General features: G+C 38.0%; 1 protein-coding gene across 1 annotated transcript in view; it reads right to left on the reverse strand.

Moving 5' to 3' along the window:
- Window positions 1–20,387, reverse strand: part of EVA1A (eva-1 homolog A, regulator of programmed cell death) — a gene marked incomplete at its 5' end in the record, with an annotated part of 72,114 nt that overhangs the window by 15,684 nt on the left and 36,043 nt on the right. The window contains one exon of the mRNA XM_081590472.1: window positions 9,250–9,421. Coding sequence (XP_081446598.1) covers window positions 9,250–9,421 — 172 coding nt within the window. The remainder of the gene's footprint in view (window positions 1–9,249; window positions 9,422–20,387) is intronic.

Consider the following 20,387-nt stretch of genomic DNA (forward strand, 5'->3'; position numbering starts at 1 on the left):
ACAACGACTTTTTTTAGAGTAGTTTTACATTCACAGGAAAATTAAGAGGAAGGTACAGAGATATCCCATATACCTCCCAACCTTACACATGCCATCGCTTCTCTCATTATCAACATGTCCCAGCAGAGTGGTACATTTGTTACATTTGGTACAATTACTACATTTATTACATGAAATTACATAGACACATAATAACCCAAAGGCCAGTGGTTATACCAGGGCTTGCTCTTGGTGGTGTACTTTCTATCAGTTTCAAAAAACATATAATGACACGTATCCATTGAACAGAGCATTTTTACTATCTTAAAAATCCTGTGCTCCACCTATTCACCCTTCTCTCCAAGGAGATACAGTTCATATAATGTAAATGTCTTTCTGTATTGCTCCATAGTCTTCCAGTCAATCATACCTAATAATGGCTACATAGTATTCTACCCAGTGAATTCACCACACATGACAAAAACAGTTTCCTACCTTTGAATACTTAGGTTGTTGCCAATTTCTTCTTATGTTAAAAATGATGGAAGGAGCATTTTTGTGCTTAACACTCCTTTTTTGCTTGTTTCACTTACAAGCTTTTATAATGGATTCTCAGAATAGAAATCTTCATGTCAAAAGGGTATATAATTTTATACCTCTTAAAATACATTGCAAAGTGAATGTTCAAAAATGGTACATTAATTTGTCTTGCCAACAGTTATGTATGAAATTACCACTTTCATCAAACTATCCAAGAAGATTTATTCCAATTGTTGAAAAAATTTTTAAACTTTTTGTCAGTAAACGGTTACTTTATTTCACAAAAATTTATTGTGAGTCTACAATGCCTTTGACCTAGAGACATAAAGGTTCTTAGCCCTCACCAGATTTCCATATAAAGGGGAATATTAGAAAACAGAAATTACAATACTTTCTTAAATCCCCAAATTTATGACTATCAATTGAGCAATGGTGGGCTACACTCCCTCATCACTGAGATCATCTCCCTAAGGCCAATCTCATAGGAACAGTGATTCAAATTCTGGTTAAATATTACATGGCCTGTACAGCTATACTGGCAGTTAAACATCCAAAGAATACTGGTTAAATAGAAAAATAATTCCCCAAACTTATTCATTGAAAAAATTACCATAAGCAAAGTTAAATGACAAATACTAAACTGGGAAAAATATTTGAAATATGTAACAGAGATGAAGAGCTAATATATAAAGAGTACCTAGAAAAAGCATTAAGAAAAAGACAATCAATAAAGGAAATGAACAAAAAATATTAAGAGCTCACAGAAAAGTAAATACAAATGGTTCTTTGAAACATATGAAAAGATGCTCACTGAAAGCAGGGGGTTGGCACACTATGGTTCACAAGCCAAATCTGGCTAGCTAGCTGTTTTGTTACTTGCACATAGCTATGCCCATTCATTTACGTTTTGCCTATGTCTGCTTGCATGCTACAACAGACTTTAGAGTTAGAATAGAGAGTGCATATGGCCTACAAACCTAAAAATATTTACTATCTGGTTTTTTAAAGAAAAAATTTACTGACCTGTGACCTGGAGAAAAAAAATTAAATGACATTTAGGTACTATTTTTTATCTATCAGACTGTCAAAAATCCAACAGCTTGCAAACAGGGTCTTCTCACACATCTTATGAGCAGTAAATTTGTGAAACCCTGTAAATGGCAATTTGGTAATACTTATCTTAAGCAATAATTTATTTAGACTTGATCAAGCCATTTTACTTTTGAGAATTTATTCTATAAATTGCACTTGAACATGTATGTATGTCATGGTTATTTACTGTAGGTTTGTTTTCCTATTCAAAAAGATTTGAATCAGTCCCACTGGGGGACTGGTTAAACAGACTCATCTATATAATGGAACAGTATGTGGCTGTCTGAAAGAATGAGGAAGCTCTCCATATATTGATATTAAATACTTTTATAATATATGTTCAGTGAAAAAAAGTTAAGTACAATACAGTACACAGGATATGCTACCTGTCTATAAAAGTGGGGAGGATGAGACTGTTGGGCTCAGAGTTTCTTACATCTGCACAGCGAGCACTGGAAAGGTGCAGAGAAGACTGGTAATACATCAAACTTTGGGCCTGGAAGGAGGGGGCAGCTCTGGAGTAAGACCTCTTACTATATGTCCTTTTATATTATTTGATCATTGAACAATATTCATTCACTAACTTGTTGAATACCTAATAGGTGCCAGGCCCTATTCTTGTGCTAAAGATACAGCAGTCAATAAAAGAAACACAAATCTCTGTGCTCCTGGGAGCTTACATTCTAGTAAGCTAGTAAGGAGACAGATAATAAACAAGATAAATAAAACAGGTGGTATGTTAGATGGTGATAAGGAGAAAAGAGAAAAAATAGGAAAGAAGATACGATGTATTGAATGTATGCTGGAGGCAAGGAGGTTAGCAGAGTGACCAGAATCTCACTAAGAAGGTGATTTTTAAGGGAAAAAATCTAAAAATGGAAGAGTGAGGCTGGAGAATGTACTATCAATTAAAAACATTGAATTAAAAAAGAGCAACCATTCAGTTTAATTTTTCAAACAATTCACTTAGAAGTTATTAATATTACTTATTAATAAGGTTATTATTGATGAGATTATATCCTTATTTTAATTTACTGTATTATGATCTCAAGGGGTTGCTTTCAAGTCATTAAAACAAGAAGTGTTTACTGCTCCAATTCAAGTGCTGAGATATAGGAAACTAAATGTGTAGGGAGAACACATGGATGATTCTTAGGTGGACAGGCACCTAGGTCAGAATGGGGAGTGAGGGGAGAAGATGGCTGAGTGAGTTCTAAAGACTAGGAAGGAGTTAGCCAATCCAAGACTGAGTGAAAGAATTCTTGGAAACGACTGTGCAAAAGCAAAGAGATGAGCAAAGGCCAGGCAGGTGGTTCAGAATAACCAAAGTGAGGTCTTGGTCAGGGAGGACTATAACTAAATAAGAGTATGGAGATGTCAAGGTAAGCATTAAAAGCCCTGGTAAGGCATATAAAAAACTGCAGATTGGAGTACCTCAAACTATCCATAAATCCCTTCTCCCTTGCTTGTCTCTCTTCTAGCATGTTTTCTAAATCTCACCATGACTGACATCTTGGAATGGTTAACTCTTTGTCATTGGGGCTGTATTATGCATTGCAGTATGTTTCTCTACCCACTAGATGCCAGTGACAGTCCCCCTTACCTGTTATTACAACCAAAAATATCTCCAGACATTGTCAGAAATCCCCTTATAGGGCAAAATCACCCCTGATTATGAACCACTGGTCTGGAAGTTGAAAAAGCTAGAATTCTCACTTTCCAGCCTCCCTTGCAGATAGAAATCACTACGTGACACAGGTCTAGCCAATGAAACATGAGAGGCTGTCTACTTGAACTTCCTTTTTCATCCTTTCAATCCTTACTTGAAAGGCAAAAGCAACAGCAGCACTTTTGCAGCCATGAGATGATAAGCATAAAAGAAAGACCATGAGAATCAGAGAAGCTGGCCCCTACATTTGTGAGCTAATGCTAGCAATCACCTACCTCCAGACTTCTCTCATAGGAGTGGGTTTGATAACTCCTATGCATTTAGGCCACCAAATTGAAGGTTTCTATTATTTGCAGCTGAAAACAATCCTGTTAAAGCATACAAAAGTGTTTGGATTTTATCCTAGATTCTAAAAAGTAAAAAGAATTACATCATCATATCTACACTTTAGAAAGATCATTTCACTACAAAACACAGGCAATAGAGATTGGTAGACCATGGAAAATACCATTATGGCAAATCAGGCAAAAACATGAATGAGCTTAAGTCAACTCAGTGATAGTGGGAATAAAGTAGAAAGGATGCATTTCAGGGGCATTGAAAGGTGAAAAGGATCTTATAAATGAAATTGCAAGTAATTGGATACAGGCAGTGAAGAAGATACATCAAAGGCTAAAAATCATACTTCTGGTTGTAGGTGATGTCCTAGATGGAACACAAAATATAAGGAGCATATTTAATTTGTAAATGATGCTACTAACAAGAGATTAATTTCCAAAATATACAAACAGCTCACAAAGCTTAATATTAAAAAAAATCAAAAAATGGGCAGAAGACCTAAATAAACATTTTTCCAAAGAAGACCTACAGATGGCCAACAAATACATGAAAAGTGCTCCACACTATTAATTATTAGAGAAAGGCAAATCAAAACTCTAATCAAAACCAGTCAGAATGGCCATCATTAAAAAGCCTGCAAATAATTAATGCTGGAGAGGGTGTGGAGAAAAAGGAACCATCTTAACACTGCTGATGAGAATGTTACCTGGTGCAGCCACTATGGGAACAGTATAGAGGTTCTTTAAAAAACTAAAAATAGAGTTACCATATGATCCTGCAATCCCACTCTTGGGTATATATCTGGAGAAAACCCTAATTTGAAAAGACACACGAACCCCAATGTTCCAAGCAGCACTATTTACAACAGCCAAGACATGAAAGCAACCTAAATGTCCATCAACAGGTGAATGGATAAAAATATGGTGTGTATACACACACACACCACAATGGACTGTTACTTAGCCATAAAAAAAAAACGAAATGATGCTATTTACAGCAACATAGATAGATCTAGAGATTATCACACTAAGTGAGGCAAATTAGAGAAAGATAAATATCTTATTACATCACTTATATGTGCAATCTAAAAAATGATACAAATGAACTTAATTACAAAACAGAAATAGACTCACAGACACAGAAAACAAACTTAGAGGGACCTCTCTGGTGTTCCAGTGGCTAAGACTCCATGTTCTCAATGCCGGGGGCCCAGGTTTGATCCCTGGTCAGGGGATTAGATTCCACATGCCACAACTAAAGATCTCACATGGCACAATAAAAATCAAAGAGCCCACATGCCACAACTAAGGCCTGGCACGACCAAATAAATAAATAAAAATGGATATTTTAAAAAACGAACATGGTTACCAAAAAGGAGAGGCAAGAGAAGGATAAAATAGAAGTTTTGAATTAACATATACATACTAATACTACTATATATAAAATAGATAAACAACAAGGTCCCACTGTATAGCACAGGAAACTATACTCAATATCTGGTGATAATCTATAATGGAAAAGGATCCGAAGAAGATTATATATATATTACATATACATATTTAAAGAGGATAATATTCCATTCCAGGCCAAGTTGAATTTGAAATGCTTATGGCACATCTAAGTGGTAATGTTCATGATATTTAGATACTTAGCTAGAGAAGTCAGAAAAAGAGTAAAGCAGTGGCGCATATATATATATATATATATATGTCAAATTTTAAAATTCCAATAAAATAACATTACTTACTACAAAAGTAATATAAATGAAGCATAGAATACTTAATAACACAGCTAAACAAAATAAAATTAAAAATACAGACATATTCATACAATCCCAGCATCCAGATACAGTTTGTAGTAAAAAAAATACATATGTATACAATTCATATACATACGAATATATGCACTTAACAGGATTATACTGCATATGCTGTGTGGTGACAGGCTTTGTTTACTTAATAGCACATCATAAACATCTTTCTATTTAAATTAATATTCACCTACTTTTATGAATTTTTTTTTACTATTATAAATAGTTCTGAGACAAACTGTCTTCACAGTAAAATTTTGACCCATAACCTTAATTATTTCACTAGGATAAATTCCTACTTGTGGAATTGCTGGCTAAATGTTGTTTTAAGGCTTTTGACAGGTGTTCCCAAATCATTTTCTGGAGAGGCTGTGGCAATTCATAACCTCATCAGCATATGTGCAAATACTCATCTCCCTACACTTTCTCTAAAACTGAAATTATAAACATAATCACTCAAATATTTGACAATTTTATTAACATAAAAATGTTAACATGTTGTTTTCATTTTGCATTTAATTTCTAAAACCTGAGCTGCTTATGTTTATCAGCAACTTGTATTTTTTTCTTTGGCAAACTGCTGATTCTTATCCTTTGCCCCTTTTCTTTTAAAATGTTTATTGATTTGTAAGAGCTCTTTACATATTAACTTTAACCTTTCTTCATTAATGCTACATTTTATTCTTAGTTGCATTTGCCAACTAAGGGTACATTTTGATAAACAGATATTTTAAATTACTGGAATGGTCAAGGTTTGAAATAGTGAAGAATGGGAAGAATGTGAAGAATGGGAACAAGATGTATCCAAAAGCAAATAGAAAGAATGATGCAATATTAGGCTCAGCAAAGGCTGGATTCCATGAATTTCTAATTGTTTCAATCTTCAAAGTTTTAACAGTGTTTGGTTTCTTGAGTGCAGAGAAAGAAAGGGGAGAAAGAAGGATTCACTCAAGAGTTGGAATTTTGCCTGTTGGTTTAGTCAGAAACGAGACACAGGAATAAGGGAATTATGTGTATTAGCAAGGGTGTTGCTGAAATGATGGATCACATGGATGAGGTAATTGATAAGCTGGGAGAAACTAGAAGAGGTTAGGGGATATTATATTCACCTTTGAGAAATGAAATATTTCCTGTCATAAAGCACTAAATTCTTTAACTTGGAGTATCTAGTTTTCTTTAATTAACAATCATCTTCTGATGTTAAGACTACCTGCCCCTTGTTGCAAAACTTCTATATAACTTGGCTCCTCCCTCGACTCCTGGGAGCAGTTCTCTCAGGGTCACTTGAAATGCCGTCTTCCATGCTTGAAATCCCCCAAATTTCCACTGAATAAAATATTACTCTCAATTTTTATTAATAGGTTGTGAATATTTTTTAAGTCAACACTTTAATATTTTAAATGTTTTAATTCATTTCCTTTATAGTCAGGCAGTGTTCTAAATCACACTTGGAATGAGTCTTTAGCCTTACTAGTTCTAATGCATTTTATTTTAGCTACTCTACTTTCCATTTCCTTGCATTCTCTTTTTATCTCAGCCCATACTTAAAAGAAAAATTATTTTCCTGTATCCTAAGCAATATTTAATTCCAGAATATGGCGTGGGAAGGAAAAAGTTTGAAGAAGGAAGAAAAACAGGGCCACGTACCCTTTCACCTTAAGATCATAAGACAAATGGTAAACACCAGGGCATTCAATGAGTTACCACATTCAGTGATCACAACTCAGGGTTATGCTGGCCAAAATGGAAATCTGCCAGGTACTTCCTGTGCTGAGAACAGTTTCAAAGTCCAATAGCCTGTTTGTCCTCACCAGAGATATTTTCTTACAACAGCTTATTTGCAAATGTCACCTGAGACCTTGGAAACTTCAGACCCTTCCTGCCATACCCTACTTCATTTTGAGGTGTCTTCACTATAAAGTTGAGGAGATTATCATTCAATTGCTTGTGAAAATATGATACCATAGTTTCAAACATCTCTTTTCCAGCTCCAGTGTCCTTTCTCCCCAGAATAGGCTAGAAGAAAGAGCAGAACTGAGATTCCTTTGATGTGTGGGTACCTGGGTAAGGAGGCTCCTGGCACTAGAACTTCCTTTTGATACTGAGCAGGGTCCTGTGGGTCTCCTGGGCACAAAGCCTTTCTATGTCCCCCATTTCTTTGATTACAGAAAATAGCCTTCATTCACCCTCCATGACCATTGCTAAGTTCCAGTGGGTAGATTCTAGCAGTTGTTAATTAGGGAAGGGAGAGAATGCAAGACTGGGGAGAAACAGTCAAGAGAAACAAGTTATTGAGCCTTGGAGCACGGTCCTGGTTCCCCATCAACAGATATACAATATCTTTGAGCTGTTCTTCAGATACTGAAACCCCCCTCCAAGTGGGAGAAATTAACAGTTAATGATGGTATGCTGACCACAAGTATGTAGGCCCAGATCAGTTGGAACCTGAAAGTTTATGATGCTGACTCCTACTTACCATTAACCTATCAGAAGAATGCCCATGAGCTGATCACACCCTCTTTGAACAATTACTATAAACTTTCTATCTTCTCCAAGTGCGGACACATAGTTTTTTGAGGCAGGAATCCACTGTGTCCCCCTTAGCCTGGCAAAGTAATAAAGCTATCCATTTCTACTTCACCTAAAACTGTCTCTGAGATTCGATTTGGCACCAGTTTATAGAGAAGCTGAGCTTTTGGCATCACTTTGGGAGGTGAGGAGCTGACTGATAACCTGAGCCTTTGCTGATCTGAGAAGGGAGAACCCTGGACTCGATACATGTGAAGATGACATGCTGCATCTTGCCAACCACTAAGGAGCCAGCCAAGGTCCTGAGAAGTCTTCCATTCTAAAATCAGGTTGCATGTCATCCAAGATGCTCTCTCAGCAAGAAGCCATGAACTTCCTTTATCCTCAATCCTGGCTCAGATTTGACATTGTAAATAGAAAAGTCAGGTTTTGTATCTGAACTCTGAGGTCATCACATGTCAACCCTGATTAGAGAACTAGAAAGTAAAACCAGGCTCTCAAAGGAAATCTATTCAGAACCTCAGTCCCTTCCTTTTTTATACAATAGAGACATAAGATAAAGCTTAAAAACTACCAAAGCTTAAAAACACACTCAAGCAGCAGAAAATCAGTTTGGTCACTCAAACCATTGAGCATTTTCATGTATTTTTAAAAATTTTCAGCTTTATTGAGGTATGTTTTCATGTATTTTTAAATGACTCTTTTTATATTTACAGCATCTGTTCTCAAGAAATGATCTTGAGAAAGTCAGCCATCTTCCTAAAAGAAAACAACCTGGAATCAAGGAAGAGGCAAATATTAGACTCTCCCAGACTCACATACTTTTTGTTTCCATGTCTCCCAGAGAGTTATCAAACTTCTCCACATAGCCCCCCAAACACAGACCACACACACACACACACACACACACACACACACCCTAAATAGGGTTGAGAACCACTGCTTAGAAAAAAATCAGGCTGAGGATACTCCATTCTGTCCTTTCATATCAGAGTTAAATGCTTAATGACAGAAGCCAACAGCAGCCCCAGGCTATTTCATTCACTCACTTGAGCCCAAAAGGAAACCAAACATTATATAAAGCTCTTAGAACTCCTCCCATTTGCCAAATTAGAGAAAACTTAACTTTCAAACCAGAAGATTTTCCATTCAAAACTCAGTAACACAGAGCCCCTCTGTTAAGTCTGCATACCATTTTTCTCCTGAGTAAAAGGCCAGAGATGGCCACTCAGGAAATGACTCTGCCCAGCCCAAGGCCTCAGACCTGGCCCAGCTGAGACTGGACAACTACCTGAGACAAAGGAATAGGCCGCTAGGATATTGCTGAGCAAAGCCATGTCCATGCGCTTGGGGATCACCAGTTCCGTGTTGTGGCAGAAGGGCAGCCTCGATGTGACATCCAGAGAAGGCCTCCTGGAGATGCTTTAGCTGGATCAAGGTGGCCACCCTCCCTCTCTTCTCTTCTGTTTGGGAACACAAAGTGAGTGATGAGAACACGTTCTTATTTCCTGAAGCTGTGTTCCAGGTAGCCTGGGCTCAAGAACAAAAGTCAATCCAATTTCCCAGCCAGGGCGCTGCAAAGACCTGAGGTCTTATTCCCTTTGCTATAACAACTTCTTGGCTTTCAAAGAAGCAGTAATTAACTCCTTAAGTCGTTTTTATCCTGGCCTTTCTCCTTTCTCTTCCCTGCATGCATGCGTGCTAAATCGCTTCAGTCATGTCCGACTCTGCAACCCTATGGACTATAGCCTACCAGGCTCCTCTATTCATGGGATCCTCCAGGCAAGAGTACTGGAGTGGATTGCCATGCCCTCCTCCAGGGGATCTTCCCGACCCAGGGATCGAACCCATGTCTCCTGCATTGGCAGGTGGGTTCTTTTCTGCTAGCACCACCTGAGAAGCCCTTCTCTTCCCCATCTCTTTCCAATTTCCCATTTTAACATTTCTCCCTCATCTTTCTGTGATATGTTTCATTTCATTCTCGCTGGTTTGTCTATGAGGTGCAGTCCATCGTCATTTTAGTCACTGCATTTTAACCCCAAGCCACAGCCTGCTCTTCACTTGGCTCTGCTTTCCCCTTTACTGATGGCACTTGGGTACTTTGATCAGTTTGCTTCATCCCACATATCACCAGAGGTGGATTCTTGGAAATGGGTGAGAGCTGGCTATTTTAGAACTGCTAAAGTGGTTCCAGTTCTAAAATGCCCCCAAGAAGTCGGGAGCTCAAGCATGCTCCCTGCACCTAGCTCCATGACTCCACTGTGATGGTGGGCCAACCAAACACATATGCAGTGCTATGAACTACCCATCAAAGGAACTGTATCACTGGGGTTCCAAACAGAAACTTGGGATCTCAGTATTCAATGGCTCAGCCTCTGGCTGGGGGAACACATTCTTTCCCCAGCTGCTGCCATTGCTCAGGCCCAGCATTATCATTACCCAGTTGATTCAATGAAGCCCTGGCAGACAGCTGAGGATTTCAAGTGGCAAAGATTTTAATGATTCCTATTCAATGCCAGTCTCCAGCTGAAAACAGGAAACTGAGTCACAGGGTATGGAGAGATGTCAGGTTGGGGAAAGTAGTGAAATGAAGTGAAAGTCACTCAGTTGTGTCTGACTCTTTAAGACTCCATAGACTATACAGTCCACGGAATTCTCCAGGCCAGAATACTGGAGTGGGTAACTTTTCCCTTCTCCAGGGGATCTTCCCAACCCAGGGATTGAACACAGGTCTCCTGCATTGCAGGAAAATTCTTTACCACCTGAGCCACAAGGGAAGCCCTGGGGAAAGTAAGAGAAGCAGAAAGCTCCAGTCCTCGCAGAAGAAACAGGTTCTCAGATGGGTCATAGACATTGGTAACATGGATCACATTTAGAGGGCTTGGGGAACCACAGTTTCATAGGTGGGTGGAATGAGTCACAACAGATAAGGCAACTCTCACTTTGATGAATTCTAATGGGCTTATGGAAGACTAAGGCAAGGAAAGAGACCAACCCACAGGTAAGATAGAAACCAACGTAAGGTCCTTGGAGCATCCAGAGGCCTAGAGAGAAGCAGGATGACAAGTGGGAGCTAGGGGGCTCTGAGAGGGGGCTAGATACTGCTTAGAGACCCCTGTATCTCTGAGCCCTCAATGCCATTTGAGTTCCTAAATGGTGACAACTAGATGATACAGGTGAAGATGTGGAACCACCATACTGAGTTCAGAGACTGAACTCTGAACTGAAGGTCTGAGGATTTCAGGACCTAGGAAGAAAGTGAAGTCAATGAAAAATGGAGTATGTAGTGGGACAAAGCTGTTTCAGGTCCATTCCCTCATTTCTATCCCCATCAAGATTTACTATAGTGCAAATCTCATTTCATTTCTGTGAGTTTTCTAATAGTCTCCTAACTGATGCTTCTGCCAATAACTCTTCCTGTTCAACCTAGCACCCACTCTCACCAACAAGATTATCTTTATACAGTACAAATATGATCACTTCACTCCATAGTCCAACCCTTCAACTAATCCTCATTAAACTTAACAACATATATCTACTTTCACAATATATGACCTCTATTTTAGCTCCTAATTCACCTCCTAATCAAGTCTACACTTTTACACATATACATAGAGATAGAAATATGTTTAATACTTCAAAAATACCAAATTACTTTCAGTTCCCCAAATATACTAAGCTCTTTTATCCTTTCATGCTTTTTGTTATACCCTTCCTTTTGCCTAAAAGCCCCTCCTCCTTTTATCTGTCTATCTAATGTTTCCTTTAAGAAATAATTCAAAAGTTTTATGATAGTCTCAAAATCTCAAAGACTTCCATTTTTAAGAAATAGAAAAATCCATACGAAAACTCATATGGAATATCAAGCAATCCAAATAACCAAAGCAGTCTTAAACAAACAAACAAACAAAAGCTGGAAGTCTCACCCTTCCTGATTTTAAAACATATTACAAAGCTACAGTAACCCAAACAATATAGTACTTGCATGAAAACAGACATATAGATAAATGGAATAAAATAGAGAGCCAAGAAATAAAACGTTATATATATGGTTAGATTATTTTCAACAAAGGAGCCAAGACCATACGACTTGGAAAGAATAGTCTTGTTGAGAAAACTGGATATCCACCTGTGAAAGAATGAAATTGAACCTTTACCTTACACCATACTAAAAGAATTTAACTAAAAATGGATAAAAGACCTAAATGGAAGAGCTAAAATTATAAAGCTCCTAGAAGAAAACATAGAGGAAAAGTTCCATGACACAGGATTCAGCAATGATTTCTTGAACTTTATATCAAAAGCACAGGCAACAAAATAAAAGATAAGCTGGACTACAACAAAACTTAAAACTTCTGTGCATCAAAGGATACAATCAACAGAGTGAAAGGCAATCCATGGAATGGGAGAAAATATTGCAAATCATATATCTGATGAGGGGTTAATATCTAGATAATATACAGAACTCCTACAACTCAACAACAACAAAAAACAATCTGATTTTAAAACGTGCTAAGAACTTGAATACCCCTTTCTCTAAAGAAGATTTATGAATGACCAATAAGCACATGAAAAGATGCTCAGCATTACTAAGAAAATGCAAATCAAAACACAGTGAGATACATCCCCACATCCATTAGGATGGCTACTATTAAAAAAAAAAAAGAACAGAAAGGATCAAGTATTTGAGAGGATTTGAGAGGAACACTTATACTCTTGATGGGAAGGTAAAATTGTGGAGGCACTATGGAAAATGGACTCAGATATTTATCAATTATGAAGTACTATTGCAGCAGCCTAAAGATAAATCAATCAAAGTATCTATCCTCAGACAAATGGATAAGCAAAATGTGGTATATGCATACAAAGAAATATTACTCACAGTCTTCAAAAGGAATGAAATTCTGATACATGCAACAACATGGATGAATCTTGAGGACGTTGTGTTAAATGAAATAATCCAGTCACAAAAGAACAAATATGGTATGATTCCACTTATATGAAGTATATAGAGTAGTCGAATTCATAGAGACAGAAGGAAGAATGGTGACTGTTGGGGTGGGGAGAAGGCAGGAATGGGAAATTACTGTTTAATGGGTACAAAGATTCAGTTTTGCAAGATGAAAAGTGTTCTGGACGTGGATAGTGATAATGGTTGCACAACAAAGTAAATGTACTTGATGCCATTGAGTTGTGCATTTAAAAATGACTAAAATAGGAAATTTTCACAACTTTTAAATTAATAATAATATAAGCTGTTGATAAGGTATACAATAAATTTTAAAGGTTAAAATTTAAAGATTCTTTAGAGAATCCTGTAATCAAATATTGATTTTCAGTTAACAGGAATGGTAATAGAATTATAGTGATATTAAAATTGAAGTCAAAATACTACATGACATAACTTATATGTGGAATCTAAAAAAATACAACAAACTAGTGAGTATAACAAAAAAGAAGCAGGCTCACAGATATAGAGAACTAGTGTTTACCAGTGAGGAGAGGAAAGGGGGAAGGAGCAATATAGAGTAGGGGATTCAGAAGTACAAAGTATTATGTATAAAATAAGCTGCAAAGATAAACTATACAACACAGAGAATACAGCCAATATTTTATAATAACTAAAAATGCAGTATAATGTTTAAAAATTGTGAATCACTATATTGTACACTTGTAATTTATAGAATATTACATATAAACTACACTTTGATATAAAAAGTTGAAGTCAATACAATTCTAATCTGTACTGAATTATGAATATGGCTTAACTTCAAGTAAAAGCTTTTATTATCTCACTTATAAAAAATTTAATGTAAATTACTGTATTCTATCACATTTATAGATTAAGAGGAAAAACATGTCACTGAATGTAAAAATGTGTTTGTGTAAAAATTAATAAAATTCATGATTCTTTTTAAAAAAGAAAAGTCTAATGAAGCAAAGCTTCAAATGCTCCACTCTTTTCTTCTCTATCAAAGTATTCAAATATTTTTCTAATATTGCTCCTATGCTATTGTAATTGGAATTATTGGTTTACTGAAGAGGCATCTTACAAATCCTTATTATCCTGGTACCTAGCATGCTACCTGATGAAAGAAGGTTCTCAATAAATTCTAGCTGGTTGAAAAACAAAAAGAGCAATTAGGCATGAGCTTTGTATGCATAAGGGCTTCCCTGGTGGCTCAGACAGTAAAGAATCTACCTGCAATGCAGAAGACTTGGGTTTGCTATTGGGTTGGGAAGATCCCCTGGAGAAGGGAATGATTAGCCAATCCAGTATTCTTGCCTGGAAAATTCCATGGACAGAAGAGTATGGTGGGCTACAGTCCATGGGGTCGCAAAGAGTTGGAAACAACTGAGTGACTAACAACATTCTGCATGCATGAGTAAGTCTGAGAGAGTATTTCTGAACAGATTTTAGAGTGAGCCACTTTGGAGACTAAAAGGACACCAGGGCTGACTGGTTCTGAGTCGGGTGGCAAGCAGCGTACTTCCTCAGGACTATGAGAGGACCACATACAAGATGGAAGCTTGAGACAAGAGGTCCAACAGGGACAGGAGAAAAGTCTTGCAGTCTTCCAAGGTAGTAGAGCCTATAAGCAGGTACATGAACACGGATACCTCCTTCCCTGAGGTACAGGCCCTTTTTTTATGCATTTCATATCCCAGTCTGCCTCAGAAACAAAATTCAGAAAACAACTGCTGGTCTTCAGACACTGATGAATGATTTGTTCCAATTGGCTTATTTGGTTTTCAATAATAGGGATATGGCCAGAAAGTCTTAACATACCCAGAGAAATATGTTAAATATGGTGCAACCTTTTCAGTCTTAACCCAAAGTATTGGAAACCTAAGCAACCATAAAGAGTATGTAATGGGGGTGTCAGGGAAAAGGAAGCGGCACACTTTCCTAGAAACCTCTTTTGTGCAAAATCAAGGGCCAGCTGTTTTTACATTCCTTTCTGTTTGTGCCTGATTGTCCCGTCCCTTTAATGGGAAGAGATTTATTAACCAAGTTAGGGGCTTCTCTGTTTCTTGAGGGGCTAGGTAACCACCCTCATCACTAAGTGGTTCTAACAGAAAGTAGAAAGTAACAGATAAAAGTTGAAACTAAAACAGAAGACTTAGTGGACCCTATAACGTGGAATATCAAGGTTCTGGGATTGGCTGAAGATATCCAGCCAATGATTATTAAGTAAAAAGGGTTTAAGAGTGTCTAAATGTAAGGTACAAATTCCTTAGGCCTAAGGAAGATCCTCGAAAGTGTTTGTAAATAGACTACCAAAATGGGAGGCCACTACACTAATCATGGACTTCCCTAGTGGCTCAGATGGTAAAGAGTCTGCCTGAAATGCAGGAGACTGAGGTTCAATTCCTGACTGGGGAAGATCCCCTGGAGAAGGAAATGGCAACCCATTCCAGTATTCTTGCCTGGAGAATTCCATGAACAGAGGAGCCGGGTGGGCTACAGTCCATGGGGTCACAAAGAGTCAGACATGACTGAGTGACTAACACTTTCACTTTCACACTAACCATAGCTAACATTTGGAGGCTGATAGGAATTTCAGGCGAAGGCCTTCTCCCTTAAGCTAAATGAGTAAAACTAAAACATTCAGCACAGGTAAATGGGTTGTTAGTCCTTCCATATCACTGGGGTAGCCACCCAAACTTTGAAAAACAAAAGAGAGGGAGAGACAAATAAAAACAAAACCATCCTTGTTTTACAAATTTAGTCTTTACAGGACCAGAAGTGTGGTTCCAAAAGTTATCCGAAGCCCACCAATCCTTTTTACCACTACCCAAACCTTATTTTTCTCAAAAGGCTTGTAAGTATTAAACAGAGGGGAAACAAAGTCATCCTAGGAGAAATCTGCCTATATCTTCGAAATGCAAATGTTCTTATCTGGTATTCAGGGGAACCTCTTATCTCTGCCATCTTTTTAAAATGTAAATTCTGACAACAAGGGTAAAGATATTGAGAACTACAGTTGTCAAGGATAAGTTAAAATCCTAAGTGTCATTTCCGTAAATATTGGCCCTCTAGCCAAGTGAGCCTGATTTGTTTCATCTGCTAGAAGTTTCAAAGAATAGCAAGGAGAGAGAAGAAAGCCTTCCTCAGTGATCAGTGCAAAGAAATAGAGGAAAAGAATAGAATGGGAGAGACTGGAGATCTCTTCAAGAAAACTAGAGATATCAAGGGAACATTTCATGCAAAGATGGGCTCAATAACGGACAGAAATGGTATGGACCTAACAGAAGCAGAAGCTATTAAGAAGAGGTGTCAAGAATACACAGAAGAACTATACAAAACAGATCTTCACGATCCAGACAATCACAATGGTGTGATTACTCACCTAGAGCCAGACATCCTGGAATGTGAAGTCAAGTGGGCCTTAAGAAGCATCACTATGGACAAAGCTAGTGGAAGTGATGGAATTCCAGTTGAGCTATTTCAAATCCTAAAAGATGATGCTGTGAAAGTGTTGCACTCAATATGCCAGCAAATTTGGAAAACTCAGCAGTGGCCACAGGACTGGAAAAGGTCAATTTTCATTCCAATCCCAAAGAAAGGCAATGCCAAAAAATGCTCAAACTACTGCACAATTGCACTCATCTCACATGCTAGCAACATAATGCTCAAAATTCTTCAATCCAGGCATCAACAGTATATGAACTATGAACTTCCAGAAATTCAAGCTGGATTTAGAAAAGGCAGAGGAACCAGAGATCAAGTTGCCAACATCCACTGGATCACCGAAAAAGTGAGAGAGTTCCAGAAAAACATCTACTTTTGCTTTATTGACTATGCTAAAGCCTTTGACTGTGTGGATCACCACAAACTGTGGAAAATTCTTCAAGAGATGGGAATACCAAACCACCTGGCCTGCCTCTTGAGAAATCTGTATGCAGGTCAGGAAGTAACAGTTAGAACCAGACATGGAACAACATACTGATTCCAAATTGGGAAAGGAGTACGTCAAGGCTGTATATTGTCACCCTGCTTATTTAACTTATATGCTGAATACATCATGAGAAATGCTGGGCTGGATGAAGCACAAGCTGGAATCAAAATTGCTGGGAGAAATATCAATAACCTCAAATATGCAGATAATACCACCCTTATGGCAGAAAGTGAAGAACTAAAGAGCCTCTTGATGAAAGTGAAAGAGGAGAGTGAAAAAGTTAGCTTAAAACTCAACATTCAGAAAACTAAGATCATGCCATCTGGTCTCATCACTTCATGGCAAATAGATGGGGAAACAGTGGAAACAGTGACAGATTTTATTTTGGGGGGCTCCAAAATCACTGCAGATGGTGACTGTAGCCATGAAATCAAAACACACTTGCTCCACAGTTCAAAAGCATCAATTCTTTGGGGCTCAGCTTTCTTTAGAGTCCAACTCTCACATCCATACATGACTACTGGAAAAACCATACCCTTGACTAAACGGATCCTTGTTGGTAAAGTAATGTGTCTGCTTTTCAATGTGCTGTCTAGGTTGGTCGTAACTTTCCTTCCAAGGAGTAATGCAGTCACCATCTGCAGTGATTTTGGAGCCCCCAAAAATCAAGTCTGCCACTGTTTCCACTGTTTCCCCATCTATTTGCCATGAAGTGATGGGACTGGGTGCCATGATCTTAGTTTTCTGAATGTTGATCTTTTAGGACCTATTTCAAATCCTAAAAGATGATGCATGATCAACCTAGACAGCATGTTAAAAAGCAGAGATATTACTTTGCTAACAAAGGTCTGTATAGTGAAAGCTATGGTTTTTCCAGTAGTCATGTATGGATGTGAGAGTTGGACTATAAAGAAAGCTGAGCGCCGAAAAACTGATGCTTTTGAACTGCGGTGTCGGAGAAGACTCTTTAGAGTCCCTTGGACTGCAAGGAGATCCAACCAGTCCATCCTAAAGGAAATCAGTCCTGAATATTCATTGGAAGGACTGATGCTGAAGCTTAAACTCCAATACTTTGGCTACCTGATGCAAAGAACTGACTCACTGGAAAAGACCCTGATGCTGGGAAAGATTGAAGGTGGTAGGAGAAGGGGACAACAGAGGATGAGATTGTTGGATGGCATCACTGACTCAATGGACATGAGTTTGAGTAAACTCCTGGAGTTGGTGATGGACAGGGAAGCCTGGTGTGCTGCAGTCCATGGGGTCACAAAGAGTCATATACAACTAAGCGACTGTACTGAACTGATCTGTCCTTAGCTACAGATTAGATACAAAGTAGAAATAAGAAACAGAACTGTCTCTATTTGCAGATGAGATGACAGTCTACATAGACCATACCAAGGAATCTAAAAACACAAAACAAAAAAGCCAACACCAACCACAACAAACCCTTAAAACTAACAAGTGAGTTCAGCAATATCACAGGGAAGATAAACAGATAAAACATACAAAAATCAAGTTAATTTCTAAATGCTAGTAATGAGCATGTGGACACTGAAATTAAAAACACAATACCAGTTACAATTGCTCAAAAAATGAAACACTTAGATATAAGTGTAACATAACATGTACAGAACTCTGATGTTGAAAACTACACAATGCTGTGGAGAGAAATCAAAAATCTAAAAAATGAAAGGAAATCACAGTTGTGGACTGAAAGATTCAATATAGTAAAGATACTAATTCTCCCCAAAGTGATATACAAGTATTTTGTTGTTGTTGTTGTTATTGTTGTTATTCAGTCGCCCTGTCAGTTCAGTTCAGTCACTCAGTTGTGTCTGATTTTTTGTGACCCCATGGACTGCAGCATGCCAGGCCTCTCTGTCCTTCACCATCTCCCGAAGTCTGCCCAAGTTCATGTTCATTGTATCGGTGATGCTGTCCAGCCCTCTCATTGTCTGACACCCTCTTCTCCTTCTGCCCTCAATCTTTCCCAGCATCAGGGGCTTGTCCAATGTCATCTCTCAAAGAGCTTTCCACAGTTTGTCATGATCCATGCAGTCAAAGATGTTTTTCTGAAATTCCCTTGCTTTCTCTATAATCCAGTGAATATTGGCAATTTGATCTCTAGTTCCTCTTCCTCTTCTAAACCCAGCTTGGACATATGGAATATCTTGGTTCGCATAATGCTGAAGCCTAGCATGCAAGATTTTAAGCATGACCTTACTAGCATGGGAGATGAGTGCAACTGTCCAATGGTTAGCACATTCTTTGGTACTACCCTCCTTGGAACTGGCATGAGGATCGACCTTTTCCAGTCTTGTGGCCACTGCTGGGTCTTCCAGATCTGGTGACATAATGAATGCAAAACCTTGATGGCATCATCCTTTAGGGATTTGAATAGTTCTGCTGGAATTTCATCGCATCCACTAGCTTTATTAACAGCAGTGCTTCTTAAGGCCCACTTGACTTTGCACTCCAGAATGTCTGGCTCTGGGTGACTAACTACACCATCGTAGTAATCCAGTTCATTAAGATCTTTTCTATACAGTTCTTCTGTGTATACAGTCCCCTTCAAGGATCACTGCCTTGTCATGGTGAAGGGGCTTGTGTAACTCAATGAAGATATGAGCCATGCCGTGCAGGGCCACCCAAGACAGACAGGTCATAGCAGAGAGTTCTGACAAAACGTGATCCACTGGAGGAGGGAATGGCAAACCACCCCAGTATACTTGCTGTGAGAGCTGTATAAAAGGCCAAAAAGATATAAATATAATGAATTCTTATTAAAACCCCAGACAACAAACAAACAAACAAGAAAACCAGCAAGACTTTTGAGAGATATAAATAAGATTTTGTTGAAATTTATATAAAAATGCAATGGAACTAGAACGGTTAAAACAAGTTTGAAAAAGAATTAAGTGAGAGGAATAAGTCTACCTATATCAAAACTTACTAGTATACAGCTACCTTAGTCAAGACTGTGTGTTACTTCTGAAAGCCAGAAACATAGAGCAATGGAGCAGAATAAATAACCCAGAAATAGACCCACGTAAATATGCCCAACTGATTTTTGACAAAGGTGTTTTGCAGTTCAATGGAGGAAAGAGCTTTTACAACAAATGGTGCTGGAGAAACTGGACAGCCCAAGGCAAAAAAGTGAACCTTGACCTAAGCCTCGTATATTACATAAAAGTTTACTCAGAGTGAATCACAGACCAAATACAAACCATAAAACTCCAACACTTTTAGAAAAAAAATAGAAAATCTTTGGGATCTAGCATCAGGTAAAGAATTCTCAGACTTGACACCAAAATCACGATGCATAACAGGGAAAATTGATAATCTGGATTTCATCAAAATTAAAAACACTCTCTGTTAAGAGGATGAAGAGACAGCTAGAGAGTAGGGGTAAGTGTGCAAGTCATATATCTGTCAAAGGGACTACTGTCTAGAATATATAAAGAACCTTCAAAACTCAACAATAAAAAACAGCAAGCAATCCATTTAGAACAGGGATAAAGTC

This window comes from Giraffa tippelskirchi, chromosome 4 (assembly GCF_054371585.1).
Source record: "Giraffa tippelskirchi isolate mGirTip1 chromosome 4, T2T-mGirTip1v1.2.pri, whole genome shotgun sequence".
NCBI classification, from domain to species: domain Eukaryota; kingdom Metazoa; phylum Chordata; class Mammalia; order Artiodactyla; family Giraffidae; genus Giraffa; species Giraffa tippelskirchi.